We start from the raw sequence: 15603 nt of genomic DNA, 5'->3' as shown, positions 1-15603 counted from the left end.
TGCAAGTAATTTTCACTACCATCCTGTCATCCCAGACAAGGCAGCAAGCTCCAGAACCCTGCCCCCGTGGACATGTCCATTCTGATTAGCTGACAGGAATGCCAGTTATTGTTCTGGATATCACCCCAGATTCCCTCATTGCTACTTTTTCACCCAAACAGTGACTGATGCAGTTTAAGGATCAATGAAAATTAATTTGAGAGAATTGAAATGGGGAAAGGGAACCACACATTTAGGGAAAATTCCATCTCCACCTCCATGTTGAGACTTTGTTCTGCTGTGCGTCAGGGATACCAACTTGAATGGCCAACATTCAAAAGTTAAATAAATCATCCAAACCTACATGTTCCGAAATGTACATGTCAGTGTTGTGGAGCAACATCCAAACCTACATGTTCCGAAATGTACATGTCAGGATGTTTGCATGCTCCCCAAACACAAATGTCATATGTTGAGCCAGAGCCCCTACTGTGATGGTATTTGGAGGTAGGGTCTTTGGGAGGTAATTAGCTTTAGAGTAGGTCCTGATGGGAGCAGTGGCCTTATTAAGAAGAGAAGGAGAGATCTCAATTTCTGTCTTTCCTTCTGCATACACACTGATTTGTGTGAGGACACAGCAAGAAGGCAGCCTTCTGCAAACCGGGAAGAGCACCACCACCTGAAACTAAATGAGCCAGTACCTTGATCTTGGACTTCTAGCTTCCAGAGCTATGAAAAAAAAAAAAAAATCTGTTGTTTAAGCCACTCAGTCCGTGGTATTTTGTTATGGCAGCCCAAGCAGACTAATATAGTCAGCCATTACATTAGAAAAAAACAATTATAATAATTTCTAGAACTCACAGTTAAATTTAGTGTAAAATACTAGTGGATTAAAATATATTACCTTATTATTTCTTCCTAGAAATTAAAAAAAAAATACTTTGAGTTAATCCTTAGTATACTTCCCAAGGTCCTCATAAAATCACATTTTGCAGTATTTTGTTTTAACACATTTTTCTCAGTTTATGAGGCAAAACATTGCCTTCATCATACAAATGCCTCTATACACCCCATTTCCTGTAATACCAGATGTCACCTGATTTTTCCCCCACCAGGGTCATATCTGGAAATGAAATTTACTGAACTTGTTTTATTCTGCATGACCAGGCTGTTCCCCTCTTTAACTTTCTCTAAGTTTCTTGGTTCAGTATTTTTCAATCTGTGTACAAGGTTCATGAGAGTGCTGTACATTTGAAACACCTAAAACAGTGAGTGTTTTAAAAAATAGATCTAAAAGAACACTATACTTCTAAAAGTAACATTTGTAAAAGGCACTTTAGAAATGTGTGAAGTACACACATACACATTAAGATTAGATAATGAACTCACAAACACTACAAAGGAACTAAAGTCAAACTCACACAAGCTATGCAGAAGCGACATATACTGAGGTTACTTCAATTGGTAGGAAAGTCAGTGAGTCTTCGAAGAAACCATTTCATCATCCCCAAGAACTGGATCATCTGGAGGCAACAGCAGCTCAGGCAGTTCGTCTAGAGACTCAGGGAACTCCTCAAAGAGTTGTCCACTCAAGGAGCGTCTAAGACTTCCTACCTTCTTTCCTTCTTCCTACTCTTCTAAAGTCACCAAGTTGCTCATTATCCTTCTTTGTTCCACCTCATCCAAGGCTTGTGGCTCCTCCCTTCTCTTTCAGTAAATCTCTTCCAAGAGACTGATAGTGAATATCTTGGCTATCTTAGTTTGGGTTCTCCAAAAGCAAAACTCTGAGACAAGGATATGGTGGCAAAGGGTTTATTTGAGAGGTGGTCCCAGGAAGCATGGGTAAGGCATAAGGAAGTAGGTCAGGGAGAGGAAGACAGACAAAAGAGGGTACATTAGAGAGCAGGTTAATGCTGAGGGGAACTGGGGCTCTATTTCTCTAAGAAGTGTAGAGTATATTCAAAATTGTCCCCCAGAGAGGTGAGGAAACAGGTTTAATCTCCTAAAGCCTTTAGGGAGTCTCCAGTTGGGCATTAGCTGCTGGGTACTTCTGGTTCATCCAAGGAAAGAATGCCCTCACTCAGAGTCTCAGAAAGGAGCCCATCTCCTGGAACCATCTGCTGTGATCTCACGAGTATCCCAATAGGATATTGGTGGAGCATGGTCGATTATAAGGCTTAGGTATAGAGAGATCTAAACTATCTAGACCACAGAGATAGAAATGGGCTGGAAGAGGTAAGAGAAAGAACAGTAGAGTGAATCCAGCTTTGGGGCATCCAATATCACAATATCATAGGATTATTTATAATGGCAGAAAATTGGATGCAACCCGATTGTCCAAGAATAGAAGCAGTAGTAAAATAGCTTGTGGTAGATCCACAAAGTGAGCCACTCTGCAGCTCTTCATATTATAGAATTGTATTCAGTAGCACAGAAGGACATTGAAAAAAAAAAAAACTGAAAAAAGTGAGGACATGCAACCATTTTCATTTGGATAGGCTTGTGGATCCTTTGAGATGTGAGGAATAAATAGGTGCTAGGGAGAAATCATCCAGGTCTTTGAAGTTGACAGAAAATTAGTAACTCCCACAAAAAGTCCAAATGTCTCCAAACATGTGTCTTTACGTCACTTGGGGAAAAAGACAAGCTGTGCTCCAACGAGGTGAGTTTTGACTCAGTCCATTAGGAATGTAGGAAAAAATGTCTGGCTCTCAGCAGCGTGGGGTCCTTGCATCCCAGCCACACTACCCAAGTATCTGGCTGAAAACAACCTGAACCCAAAGGTTGAAGCATTTATGAATCTGGAGATAGACTGTCGCTACTGCCTCAACTTCTCCATGAAATAAAGTAACTGAGAAGTGGTGGCCAGCTGCCAGGCTGTGACTATGCTCAGAGTTAGGACCCAAAAAGCCCTCATCATCTCTCCTACAGGGAATGTTCTCTCAAAGACTTTTCATTATCAGATTGAATTAAGAAGTATAAATAAAACACTCCCTGATTTATAGATCAACATATTAATAGAATTCCAAGTCAATTTACACCCAGAACCATAGCTACTTTTCATGCCTGTGGCCTGGTCAGATTTTTTTTTTAATCCTTTAAAAAAAGAAAAGGATATCAAGAAATCCTGCTAGGCAAGGCATAGAGAGATAGAGGGAGGCAAGATCAGAAAGGAATCTGAAGGATGGAGGTCAAGGATAGCAGGTCACAGACAACTGGAAACAAGAGCAGATTTGCCTTTGTTTACATTGCCAAGGGGGAAAAATTAACTTGATGGAAAAGGGTAATTAAGCATTTCTTTTTCCATCATAGTCCAGCCTGGCTTCATATCCAGCTGTTCTATTAGACATTGTGATGATCCTTCGTCGAGTCACAGAGTTAACAATGGCCAGTGTGGCACTGATGTCACATGGCACTCCTTTCCCCCACCATTAACCTTTATTTTATAAATAATATAAATCTCACAGTGAGAACAGCCCAACTCAGGTAGGCAGATAATGAGGGAAGCCTGAACAGTTACAGAGGCGTTGTCAGAACAAAGAGATCATTTGGATACATCAGCAGATTAGCAATGTAAGGAATTTAGAGAGAGCGGTTCAGCACCCTCAGTTCCTATGTGCAGAAACCAAGATTATGTAAGGTGAATGGGTTTTCCTAGAGTTAGGAAGCATGTTGTTGTAAATCCAGAATCACAACCCCAAGCCAGTGTCCATCTGTCACGATTGATCCTCTTACTTGCTTATATTTTCAATAACAACCGCAGAAAAATACCACCTCCAGTGTAGGTATCAGCTGGTTTACACAAGTTACTGTTTGGAATTTGGCATGTGGTTTCTAATAGAAGCAAAGTTAGTGGTACATGATGGTAGTTTTCTCAGCTGTGCCTCAGAGACTGTTAGTACCCGGATTCCATAACTCTGGGAATGATTGGCCCCTTTTAATGGGGGTTAATGATTGCATAATGAAGACAAATGACCGATCCTAGCTCAGTCTGGCCTCCCAGTGCTCAGGGCAACGGCCTGTCCTACGGACCCAGTTACTTTTCAGGTAAATATAGAGCAGCCTTGTATATCCAGCTGCACTGAGACCAACTACAGTTTAGGTCATTGCCATCGGAATACTCTGGAAATGTATTGCAGGATATATTTTTCCTATATAGAAGAATAGTCACTGCAAAGCTTCAGTGAGACCATAATCGGCTGTGAAGACTCTAGTTTATTGTGGATAAACACACCGTTCAGATGGAGGAAAAACTACTTCATTCTAATTGCTTCACATAATAAACCAGCGATTCAAATGAGCAGGCCAGGATAAATGTTTTGCTTCTTGTAATCGAAACAGTTGACAAGAATCAGAGGAAATCCAGGTAACTGTGTTTCTGGGCAACTTTTGCATCAAGGTAGGAGACTCATGTATGAATGTGTCCATGCTACAAAGCAAATAGATCAGGCATAGGTGTTTGTAAATAGCATGTATTTTGTTCAGACTCCTTGGAACTTCTGCACCAACATGACCTCTTGCTGCAATTCAAAATAGTAGGCAGGGATTACCTTTTTTACTAGATGGATTTTTGCACATCTCCTGACTTGAAAATGTTTTCAAAGACTGTTAATCACCATTCCATTTTGTACTTTATAGTCATTTCTATATTTGACGCAAAATGTTGTTTACCAGCTGGATTGCCCACTTCATTTATTAAACACATCTGTGTATGTTTTTAGCTATTTCCTCAAGTCAAATCTACCTTAAGAATTCAAAAAGAGGGGCGCCTGGGTGGCGCAGTTGGTTAAGCGTCCGACTTCAGCCAGGTCACGATCTCGCGGTCCGTGAGTTCGAGCCCGCGTCAGGCTCTGGGCTGATGGCTCAGAGCCTGGAGCCTGTTTCCGATTCTGTGTCTCCCTCTCTCTCTGCCCCTCCCCCGTTCATGCTCTGTCTCTCTCTGTCCCAAAAATAAATAAACGTTGAAAAAAAAATTAAAAAAAAAAAAAATCAAAAAGAGACATCACTTATAAATTCATGAAGCGGGCATCAAATTCTGTGGATAATTCTCAATTATAATCTTAAAAATCTTTTGTAAAATAGCAGTGTCACTAGCATTAAGATGTAAATTTCTATAGTTATTTTTAACCTTGCTGACATATGAGAATATGATGGAAGCAATCTATTTCTAGAGAAATGAGTAACGATATATGTATACATTTTACATATCAATTCAAAAAGGTTTGTGGACCCCTAGAGTATATTCAAGGGTTAAGAACTAAGTTCTTAACTAAGGTTAAGAACTTTTGTTGTTAAGGGGACATTTTCAAAAGTGATAGTACCTATTTTTATTTATGGTTTAGATATGTGTATTGAAAATTCAATAGTTTGATCATTTACCATCACATCTTCAATCTATCCACATACTATTCCATATCGATATGTGTAATTGACTGCATTAAAAATGGCCTACTGTTTAGAATTTGTTTTATGGTTTTTTTTTTTTAATTTTAATCTATTTTAAATATTCTTTTAAACCTTTTCAACTTCTTAAATGAGGAGATTTTGTTTTAATTTATGAAAGTATATCTTTTTATTCTTGTTAATCTTAGAAGAGAATCTATCTTCAGAACTTTGGCTTGAATATTTAACTTAATATTTGCATTTGAAAAAATTTTCTAATAGAACATTGACCTTAAAGATTTTGAAAGTGAGAATCTACATATAAATTTAATTCCAGTTCTCTGCTATTAAAGTAGCATTGACTGAATCTCAGAATTAGGTGATAACCCCTTTACATTTTTTGAACATTACCACATGATAATTTTTAGAATAAAATAAGATGAATCCAAGGTACTGCAAGAATTTAGTATATACCACTACATTTTTCACATAGAAATAATACACTCTTTTAGTGACCATCTATACTAGATATATTTTCTTACTTTCTCGTTATGAATAATATTTGATACATACACAGTGCAACTTTCATCACCCCCTAGACACAAAAGCTCCACTGTCATTTCAAACCCCCAACTAAGTATAATACAATAGGATCTATGATTTAAAACATTCAACATCCAATCTTGCCAAGGTTCATGTGACTAGGAATTCAAATAGCCCTTTGGAAAGAGAAACAGCAATGGAAACAGTCTTTCGTAACCACGTGGTCATGTGTGGATGCGGTCATGGTCCTACCGCTTTCATCTAGCTTTATTGTTGTATGTGGAGGTGCAACCATTTAAAATACAAAGCAATATTAACTTGTGGGTTCGGCGATGGGTCGTGTTGATAGGAAATCCTTGCCATCACATAAAGACATGTATTTGTGTACACACAGAATATAGTTCTACAATATACATAGTGTTTTATATATTTTATTTCTAAAACTAGAACACATTCTTAAATTAATAGTGTGTTATTTATACTCCATTTGGTAGCATTTTTTTTCTAATCCTATATAATGGTGAAAATAACAATTGATGCCGTCTTGGATTCAATGAAATACGTTACATATAGATTAGAGGACATAATATCAGAAGACACCTACCTTAGCAATATTAAAAGAACTCTCCAAGGAAATTGAAACTGAAAGTTCAATTAATTTGCTAGAGACATAGATTTTAGTGATAGTCTAGAGATTGATTTTTCAAATACTATCACCCATCATATGTGAATAATTAAACCAATAAACTCAATGTAAATCACTTTTTAAAAGACATTTCTTATATAATATTTGGTGCGTGAAACATAATGTTTATGTAAATTATAAAGTATAATGAATTATTGTGGATTGTAAATAAATATATTTTAAACACATGCAAAATCTTGGATCATCTTAAAACATTAATGTTGAGGGAAATGAGTATTGCCCAAGACTACATATCAAATGATGCCATTTTCTATAAACAAATAAAATTTTCGAAATTAAAATTTAGCCTGATTCATATAGCACCTTTTTAAAATCATTGTTCACTTTCAGTGTTAATGTGGAAGAAAGTATTCAAGGATTTGTTTTTAATCCACATGTTAGAGCCAAAATTAAAAAGGCATGTTTTAATGGGAACTGGTTTAAAAATTTTTGACTTGAGTGAGAAAACTGTTTGGAAAATGTGTCTATGTTCACTTTTGCTTCCAAATTTGGACTTTGAAACTTACTGTCAGTCTCAAAAAGAAATAAGAAGCTGTGCAGATAATTAAACATTTGCCTTGGGGGAATTATTTGCAGTTAATTAAAATCATACACTTTGGGTGTATACTTGCTTCACTGGTTATTAAATTTGAATCATATGTTAACTACCCAGGTTTCTCACTTGTCCATCAAATGTTGCTTGTGGCAGGTTCAAGAAACAAACTTTCTCATAATATTCTAAACCATATTGTTTAAAACTATCTCCAAGTGTGGGGAGGGAGAGAGGGAAAAAGAATAAGGAAACAAAGGAAAAATGATTTATTTGAGACTCCATCTGAATTCCACTCTGTTCAGAGTTGCAACTCAGTGGAGCAATGTGAACTTAGTAGAGAACCCATTTGTAATAGAAGTATCAGTCAGCCATCCCCAGTTTTCTCCATGGCCATATTCATGGAAGATTAGCTCATGGCTTTTAGATATCTATAGATTACCACCCTTTTAGCTGCATGAAAATACGCCCTAGATTATGACCTCTAGGAGTGCAGAGTCAGTTACAATTGACGCCCCAGCTTCAAGAAGTGCCTGGTGTAGAATTGGCCCTTAATAAATATTTTTGGAATGAATGAAAGACCCATTTCTGTCTTGCCACTAACCCACCGACATGCTGTTTCCAATGGCTTTCTAAAGAGCCTACAAGGAGGCCTCAAATATCCAACAAGGAATCCTGTGTAGTCTTGTAAGAGTCCATAGTCACTGAAATCTAGTTGGCCATGTTATTTCCTGTAAGTGTATCATATAACAAAAGAAGAACTTATGCTGATTTCACATTTAAATGTGCTATTCGAGGGAGAGGATGAAATTGCCCAGAACAGAAGGTTTGCATTCCCCTTTGCTATTGTTCTACTGGTAGGGTTCCTCAGGAAGATGAACTTAATTACAACTGGATTTCAAAGGTCTGCATCTGGCTTTTTCAGGGACTCAAGGCTCCCATACATGAACAATTGCAGTAATGGAAGCATTAAGAACATTAAAACTGATGTTCCTTTAATCTCCTCTACTTTGCCTTCCTTTCATATCCTTTTGCACAATTCTCCAAAGACTTTCACTAATACGTAAAGCCTGCTTATATTTTCTTCTTTGTTGCAAAAAGATGACCCAATCAAATTTCTACCATCTTTACTTTTGTAAACTTCGTACAAACATCTTACACAGTACTTTAGGAACAGCTTATTTATCGATGAAAATATTTAGGTATTTTAATGATATTTTTTAAAAATAATAAATTACATTCCCCAAAGATAGAGCTATCATGTCAGTGCTGGAAGCTGCCCTACTTCCTAGTTAAAAATGCTAACTAGGGGTGGCTCAGTCGGTTAAGCATCTGACTCTTGGTTTCGGCTCAGGTCATGATCTTGTGGCTTTGTGGGTCCGAGCCTTGCATCGGGCTCTGCACTGGCAGTGCGGAGCCTACTTGGGATTCTTTCTCTCTCCTCTCTCTCTGTCCCTCCCCCAGATGCGCAGTCTCTCAAAACAAATAATAAACTTAAAAAATGCTGACTAGAGGTTTTGCTTGTTTGTCATGTCAGATTCTGCAAAGGACGATAGTATTACAAAAGACGATGAAGTAACAGATCATTCTGTGTGTGACCAAGATCATCCCAATGGTAAGTTGTGAACTCCTTTTTCATTTTTTTCTTCTACTGAGAACTACTACATTAAAAAACAAACAAACAAACAAACAACAACAACAACAAAAACATGAATTTTAGGTTTTCTGGAGACAGAATGGAATCTGATACTATTTTATTAGCTATGAATATCAAGTAATTGGTACCTGCCAAGTTTGGAAGGGAAATTTGCTCTCCACAATCCTCATCACTTATTTTTGTACCCATCTGGATTTATTTATTTTAGTTACCTGCCTATACTCTATAGACATTGGGTGTACAACTACAGAAATGAAGGTATGATAACAATGAGAATAAATGTGAGACATATAGAGAATATATCTAGGAGACTGAATCTACATATCCTCAGAATACCAAGAAGAGAGACTAGAACAAACAGAAATGAAACAATCTTTAGAAAAATAAGAGAAAAAAGGTTTTCCTAATGCAAACCAGCTCCTCCACCCAAAACACAAGGGTACACATATTTATAGGCCAAGATACTGAAAACTCAAATAAGAACAGAAATCTACAAAGCCTCATGGAATTTCTGAAGATAAGTGATAAAAAAAAAAAAAAAAAGGAAAATCAAAATCAGGTTACAAGCAAAGTACCAAAATCAGATTAGCATTAGCTTTCTTCTACAATTCTAAATACTAGATGAAATGGGGTAACATTTCCATTGCTCTGAAGGACACAGTTTCTATATTTAGTGAAGTCATTATTCATGCATGAAGTCAAGAGTAATATTTTCTCAGGAATACATAGATTAAGAAAATACACCCCTCAAGTATCCGTTCTGAGTAAACTAACAAAAATCCTGTGCAAAAACAAGAAATATAGAAAGGAAGGAAAAAGTCAAGACTGAGAAAGACTCACTTGCAAATGACTATATGATAAGAGACTCATTATATGTATGAAAATGTTGAAATAGTTGCTTCAAACTTGGTATCAGAATGTTTTAAAGTTTTGCTTTTATCTTTGAAAATTATGGTGTGTTGTTTCAAAATGAGAAAGAAAAAGGAAAGACTTGTGTTTTCAGGAATGAAAGTCTAAATAGACGATTATTGTCACTGAAGATAACTAGACAACCTACACCAACAAAACAAACAAACAAATGAACAAAAATTATGGGCTCTGTTTAAAGGCAACAGAGAGCTAACAAGATAGTGAAGAATTGTCAGACCAGGTTCTGGTAAAAAATACATATCCAGGGATGTGAGCGCAGAATTGAAGCTGTTTTTATTTTAGGTCATTTGCTGATCCTACAAAAGGTATCTGGAGTCCCATTGCTGACAATGGCAAGGGAACACGGTAAACCCTTAGTTTTTGTGTTGAAACCCCAAAGATATGTACCCTAACAGAAATAATGAACCCACAGTAGACCAGCTTTCTGAAAGACTGGTGCCCAGCTTTGAATCATCTCAATCCTCAAATTAAACTAAGACCAACCCAGACTGCTAGTCCCTATAGGCACCTGAGAAAAACAAATGTAAAACATTTATTAGATGGAAAAGGAAGAGTATTACAGATGTCAAGCCATTTACAAAAACTATTTGGTAAACATAATGTTCAGCACACACATACAAAAAAAAAAAAAAAGTAGCCACCACCCCCCACCAAAAGAAACAAGATAACATAAAAAACAGTCAAGAGAAATAGGCCCTTTGGGGCTGAAAATATTAGAGTTATTATAAAATACAGTATAGAAAGTATAGAAATAAAGTACAGATTATATAAATAAAGTATATAAAGTATAAAGTTTAAAATAATTTTGCTGACTGCTATTACAGGGGATAAAGACAAAACTGAAAAACTTAGCTGAGAACTGGAAATTCAAAACAAAACAAAACAACATAAAAGAAAAATAAAGGAAAGTCTAAAAGTGAAAGATGCCATTACTGAAATGAAGAATGTAATGAATAGATTCATGGTTTAACCACATATTAGATACAACTAAAAGAGAATTTGTGAACTATAATTTAGGTCAGAAGAATATATCCAAAGTAAAAACAGTAGAGATGGCAAATGCTGAAGAAAGGGAACAAATACAGAGGCTAGAACGATAAAGTCTATCACAAATGTACTAGAAGGAACAAGTGAAAAGAATTACAAGCATAGTAAATACTAATTATTGGATAAGTCTAAATAAATATCAGTGATACCAATTCTTTTTAGAAAATATTTTTTTAATGTTCATTTATTCTTGAGAGATAGAGACAACGTGAGCAGGGGAGGGACAGAGAGAGAGGGAGACACAGAATCCAAAGTAGGCTCCAGTCTCTGAGCTGTCAGCACAGAGCCTGACGTAGGTCTCGAACCCACGAACCGCAAGATTATGACCTGCGCTGAAGTCGGAAGCTTAATCGACTGAGCCACCCAGGTGCCCCTATGATACCAATTTTGAGAATAAGCAGGAAGGTATGACCTATAAGAGAAGAGAAGTCAGTTAATATAAATCAATTCAGAAATGGCACAGATAGCATAATGAATATGAAAAGCCATGTTAAAAGGTATTATAATTGTATTCCACATCTTCTGAAAGCTAAAAGAAGTATTGTTTATGTCAGAGATATTAAAGATATAAAATGACCCAAATTGAATTTCTAGAGATGAAAATTACACTTGATGGGAATAATGGCAGATTAGCCACTGCAGAAGAAAAGATTAGTGGATTTGAAGATGTAGCAATAGAAACTATCCAAATTGAAACACAGAGAATAAATGACTGAAAACTGAAAAGATCATCAGTGAGCTACAGAAGAACGTGAAAGGTAATACCAATTCCAATATACATAAATTGAAATCTCTGTAGGCAAGCATGGGAAAGGAGGAGGAAAAAAATACTTGAAGTAAAAATAGTTGAAATTTTCAAAACTTTGATGAAAACTATGAACCCACATAGCCAAGAAGTTCTACAACCCCAAAGCACAAGAAAGGTAAAGAAAATTATAACCGAGTACATTGTAATCACCTTGCTCAACCCCAGTGATAAACAAAAATTCAAAAACAATCAGAAGAAAAAGGCAAGTTACATAGGAATAAATATAAAGATGAAGCAAAAGTCTTATTGGAAACTACAAACTAAAATTACAGGCTAAAGCATGGATAATGTTAAATTAAAAACGTACAGAAGCCTACATAGGGTACGATTTCATTTATATCAAGTTCAAAAAGCAGGAAAAGATAACAATACTATTTAGAAAAGTCATGTTTTGAGTGGGAAAATGATAAAGAAACCCTAGGTAGTGATTACTCTGAGTTAGAGTGCTGATTAAGTTTGGTGATTAGGGAAGAGGTTCTGATTGGCCCATGAGCAGGGCTTCTGGCTGGACAGTTATCATAAGGATATATAGTTTTTCTAGTTGCTTTTGGTTATTTGATTGAGCTGTCTATATTGTTTGTGAACTTCTCTATGTTTGTTACATTTTTATAGAATAGTTAAAAGAGGAATGAAGAAAGGGAGAAAATAAGAAAGAGGGAGAGAAAAGAAAGGAAGTATCAGTGTCAGAGTTGATACAGCAAAGATTATGGTGGGAAGCGGGGAAGGTTGTACAATATGCTGACTTCAGTCAAAAACTAAAAATCTTGCTCTGCTATAGATTATGACACTGTAAGTTTGAAAAATTTGATGATAATCACAAGTAGAATTAAATCACAATAGAATTAAAGGAAGAAATCTTACTCTTTAAATTTCTCAGAAAGACCATACCAAACATAAAAGTGTATTCAATAATGCAAATAATAAAAAAATAAGTAGGAGTGTAAGAAAAGCACAATATATCAAATAAGATAACAGAAACACAGGCAACTAATTATGACAAGAAATATAATTAGGTTGTTTTATTAAGTGTAAAAGCCAATCAGGTTGAATTAATTTTAAAAAATAGTAAGGGTGTAAAAAATATAAAGTCAGAAAAGGTGTATTTGGGAAGTGAACATCAAAAGAAAACATGGGAAACTACTTTAGAATCTATCCAGTTAGAGTTCTAGCAAAAAGTATTGAGCGAGAAAGCGAAATTTTATATCAGTAAAAATTTAAGTCCCTGATTTAATATAATAATGATGGGTTTTTATGTACCAGATGATATAAAAATCCATTTGGAAATTCAATGGGGGAATTCACTGATAATATTTTCAGTCAATGACAGAATAGACTAAAAATAATATGGAATCTTTGAAAAATGTGATTAGCAGTGTAGTTCTACTTTAGGAATAGACAAGTTGATCAATGAAACAGAATAAAGAGTTTAGAAATAGACCAAAGTAGATCTAGGTTTTTAGTACATATTCAGGCTGACATTTCGAAGACAGATAACTCCATAAATGGCATTAAGACAACTAGTTGACCATTTGGAAAAATCACCTGAATCCCAGCTTAACCCTTACACCAACTTAAATTACAAGAGGACCCAAGATAAAATGTAAAAATAAAATTAAAAATACTAGACTAAAAGAAATAAATGGCAAGGTATTTTTTAATTTTGAAATAAGAACTGCTTTTTGAACTGTAAATCAAAACATATACATGATTATATGCATATATGTACCTGCAATATGTGTCTGCATATGTCAATATATGTCATAAAAGAAATGACTAAATGTACATATACACATTTTGAGATGATAAAGATTATAATCAAATTCTAAAGAAAAACTTCCAGGAAAAGTATGCTCAGCCAAAATAACAAAGAATTGATTTTCTTACTAAAGAAAAAAAAGACCTCATAATTCAGTAAGAAAAAAAATTAGGAGGAAAACAGGCAATGGACTCAATTATAATTTACAAAATAAGAAATATAGTCATAAATATGAAGAAATTACTATCTCTTACTTAAGGAAATGCAAATAAAACATGATTTCAGTGTCTTCTCCTTTTGAGTATCAGGTAAGTTTCAGTAGGATTGATAATACACAGAATTGGTAGGAATAGGGTAGCCAAACATGCTCACACACCATTGATGGGAGCCTGAAAGGTGTAACCTCCTTATCAGCAATTTTGACAAAACCTAATAAAAAGTAAAATGTTCATACTTTTATCCAAGAGCTATGCTTTAGGAATTTGTCTTAAAGTAACATCCACCAAGAGTAGGGAGACATGTATTTACAAAAATGTTCAGGGCCGCCTGAGTGGCTCAGTCGGTTGAGCGTCCAACTTTGGCTCAGGTCATGATCTAACGGCTGGTGAGTTCAAGCCCTGCCTCAGGCTCTGTGCTGACAGCTCAGAGCCTGGAGCCTGGAGCCTGCTTTGGATTCTGTGTCTCCCTCTCTCTCTGCCCCTAACCCATTCGCATTCTGTCTCTGTCTCTCTCAAAAATAAATAAACATTAAAAATTTAAAAAAAAAGTTCATTGCACACACGTATGCATGCACAGGTGTATATCTACATACATATGTATACACACACAAGAAAGATCACAGTTTACAATATTAATAATGACAAAGTCATAAAGCTATAAATTATAGGTATAAAATTATTCATCATGCTCAACACTTATATGTACTTTTCACTGTTTCCATGAGGAAATTACAATTCTTTTGTAACTGCAAGAAAAAATAATTTTAGAAATAATTTACATTAAGAAAGTAAGGGTTTTTTTGGCCCCAAGAGATGACAAAAGGTTCTAGAAGATAATCAAGTCCACACTAATCTAGGTTTAACTTTTGTTCTGAAACTGGGGTATTTTTAGACATGGTAAACATAAAATTTTGAATATTTGCAGCAATCAAGTTTCCAGTTTAACAAAAGGACACAATTTCCATTATCTTTAAGACAAGCATCTAAGAAGCAAAGTCTTTGTTCTTATGAAGATCTGAGCCTATAATAATCTACAAACAATAAAACTATACTTTTGTTACTATTGTTCAGAAACGGCCCATTTACAGCCCATTTACAGAGCGAATTTAGGTTTATCCTCTAGAAATGTTTAGTTCCAGACTGATGACCCCAGTCCAATTTTTATGCAAATTATTTAAAGCATTAGCTTGAGCCAAACTTAATTACCAGGACTCCAAGAAATAATCACGTGATCTATTTCTAAAGAAAAGTGAATGGATTTTTGGATTATCTGTTCTAATAGTCCCCTCCCATTAGCATGGATGATTGAGTTCACTGTATAAATATATATATATGAACTGTGTGATCCTTTATATTCCTTTGTTTCCTCTGCCAGGAGGGATTAGGGCAGAGGACAGTGGGTGGAATTCAACTAGACTGAATGTGGAGAGGCAAACATAAAGCTTGCCCCCATGGGGTCAAGAAAGCAAGATGGAATGTGGAATGTCTGAGTGCACTGCAGAGAAAGGCAGAAGGGCTGGAGACCCCTGGAGTCATCATTAACACACAGCAGGCTGGGGTGCAGGGCTAGGAGCTCACACATACCTCCTTTTCCCATAATATGCCCAGTCCTGGCTTGGCTCAGGAATGAATGAGCAAATATGATTATTCCTGGATTTCAAAGCTGTGCACCTCGTTTCTTTCCCCATGTTATTTTACTGGCTTTATTTCAGAAAAATTAAAAAGAAGAAAATATATATATTTCCGTTCAGGAAAAGATTTCCAAAATATGTAAAGCACACGGGTGAAACAGATCAAGAGTGGGTACAAGTGAAAAGGCAGGGAGAAAGAAATACTCCGAAAGAAATTTGCAATGGGCTCTTATCCTCTAAGTGAAGTACCAGGACTTACTAGGCAAAGAGAAAATCCCTAGTATTCATCAACAGCCCTTAGGCAGTCTCCCCTGTATCAGTAGATACCCAGGCTCTGTTGAATGCTGTCTTCCTATCCCTGATTGAATTCCTTGGAAGATTTGTCAAGTGGGGCACTGGAACTGGGACACACGGGAA

At 35.9% G+C, this 15603-nt stretch overlaps 1 protein-coding gene across 1 annotated transcript in view; it reads left to right on the top strand.

The window, feature by feature from the left end:
- The window catches only part of MACROD2 (mono-ADP ribosylhydrolase 2), a 2047210-nt gene that overhangs the window by 1966735 nt on the left and 64872 nt on the right, over positions 1 to 15603 (top strand). Inside the window, exon 14 of the mRNA XM_086701648.1 lies at positions 8677 to 8754. Within this exon, the coding sequence (XP_086557774.1) occupies positions 8677 to 8754 (78 nt within the window). The remainder of the gene's footprint in view (positions 1 to 8676; positions 8755 to 15603) is intronic.

This window comes from Puma concolor, chromosome A3 (genome assembly GCF_028749965.1).
Source record: "Puma concolor isolate L17-30 chromosome A3, mPumCon1.1.hap2, whole genome shotgun sequence".
Lineage (NCBI taxonomy): Eukaryota > Metazoa > Chordata > Mammalia > Carnivora > Felidae > Puma > Puma concolor.
The sequence above is the reverse complement of the archived record's forward strand: the minus strand, read 5'-3'. Positions and strand labels throughout refer to the sequence as shown.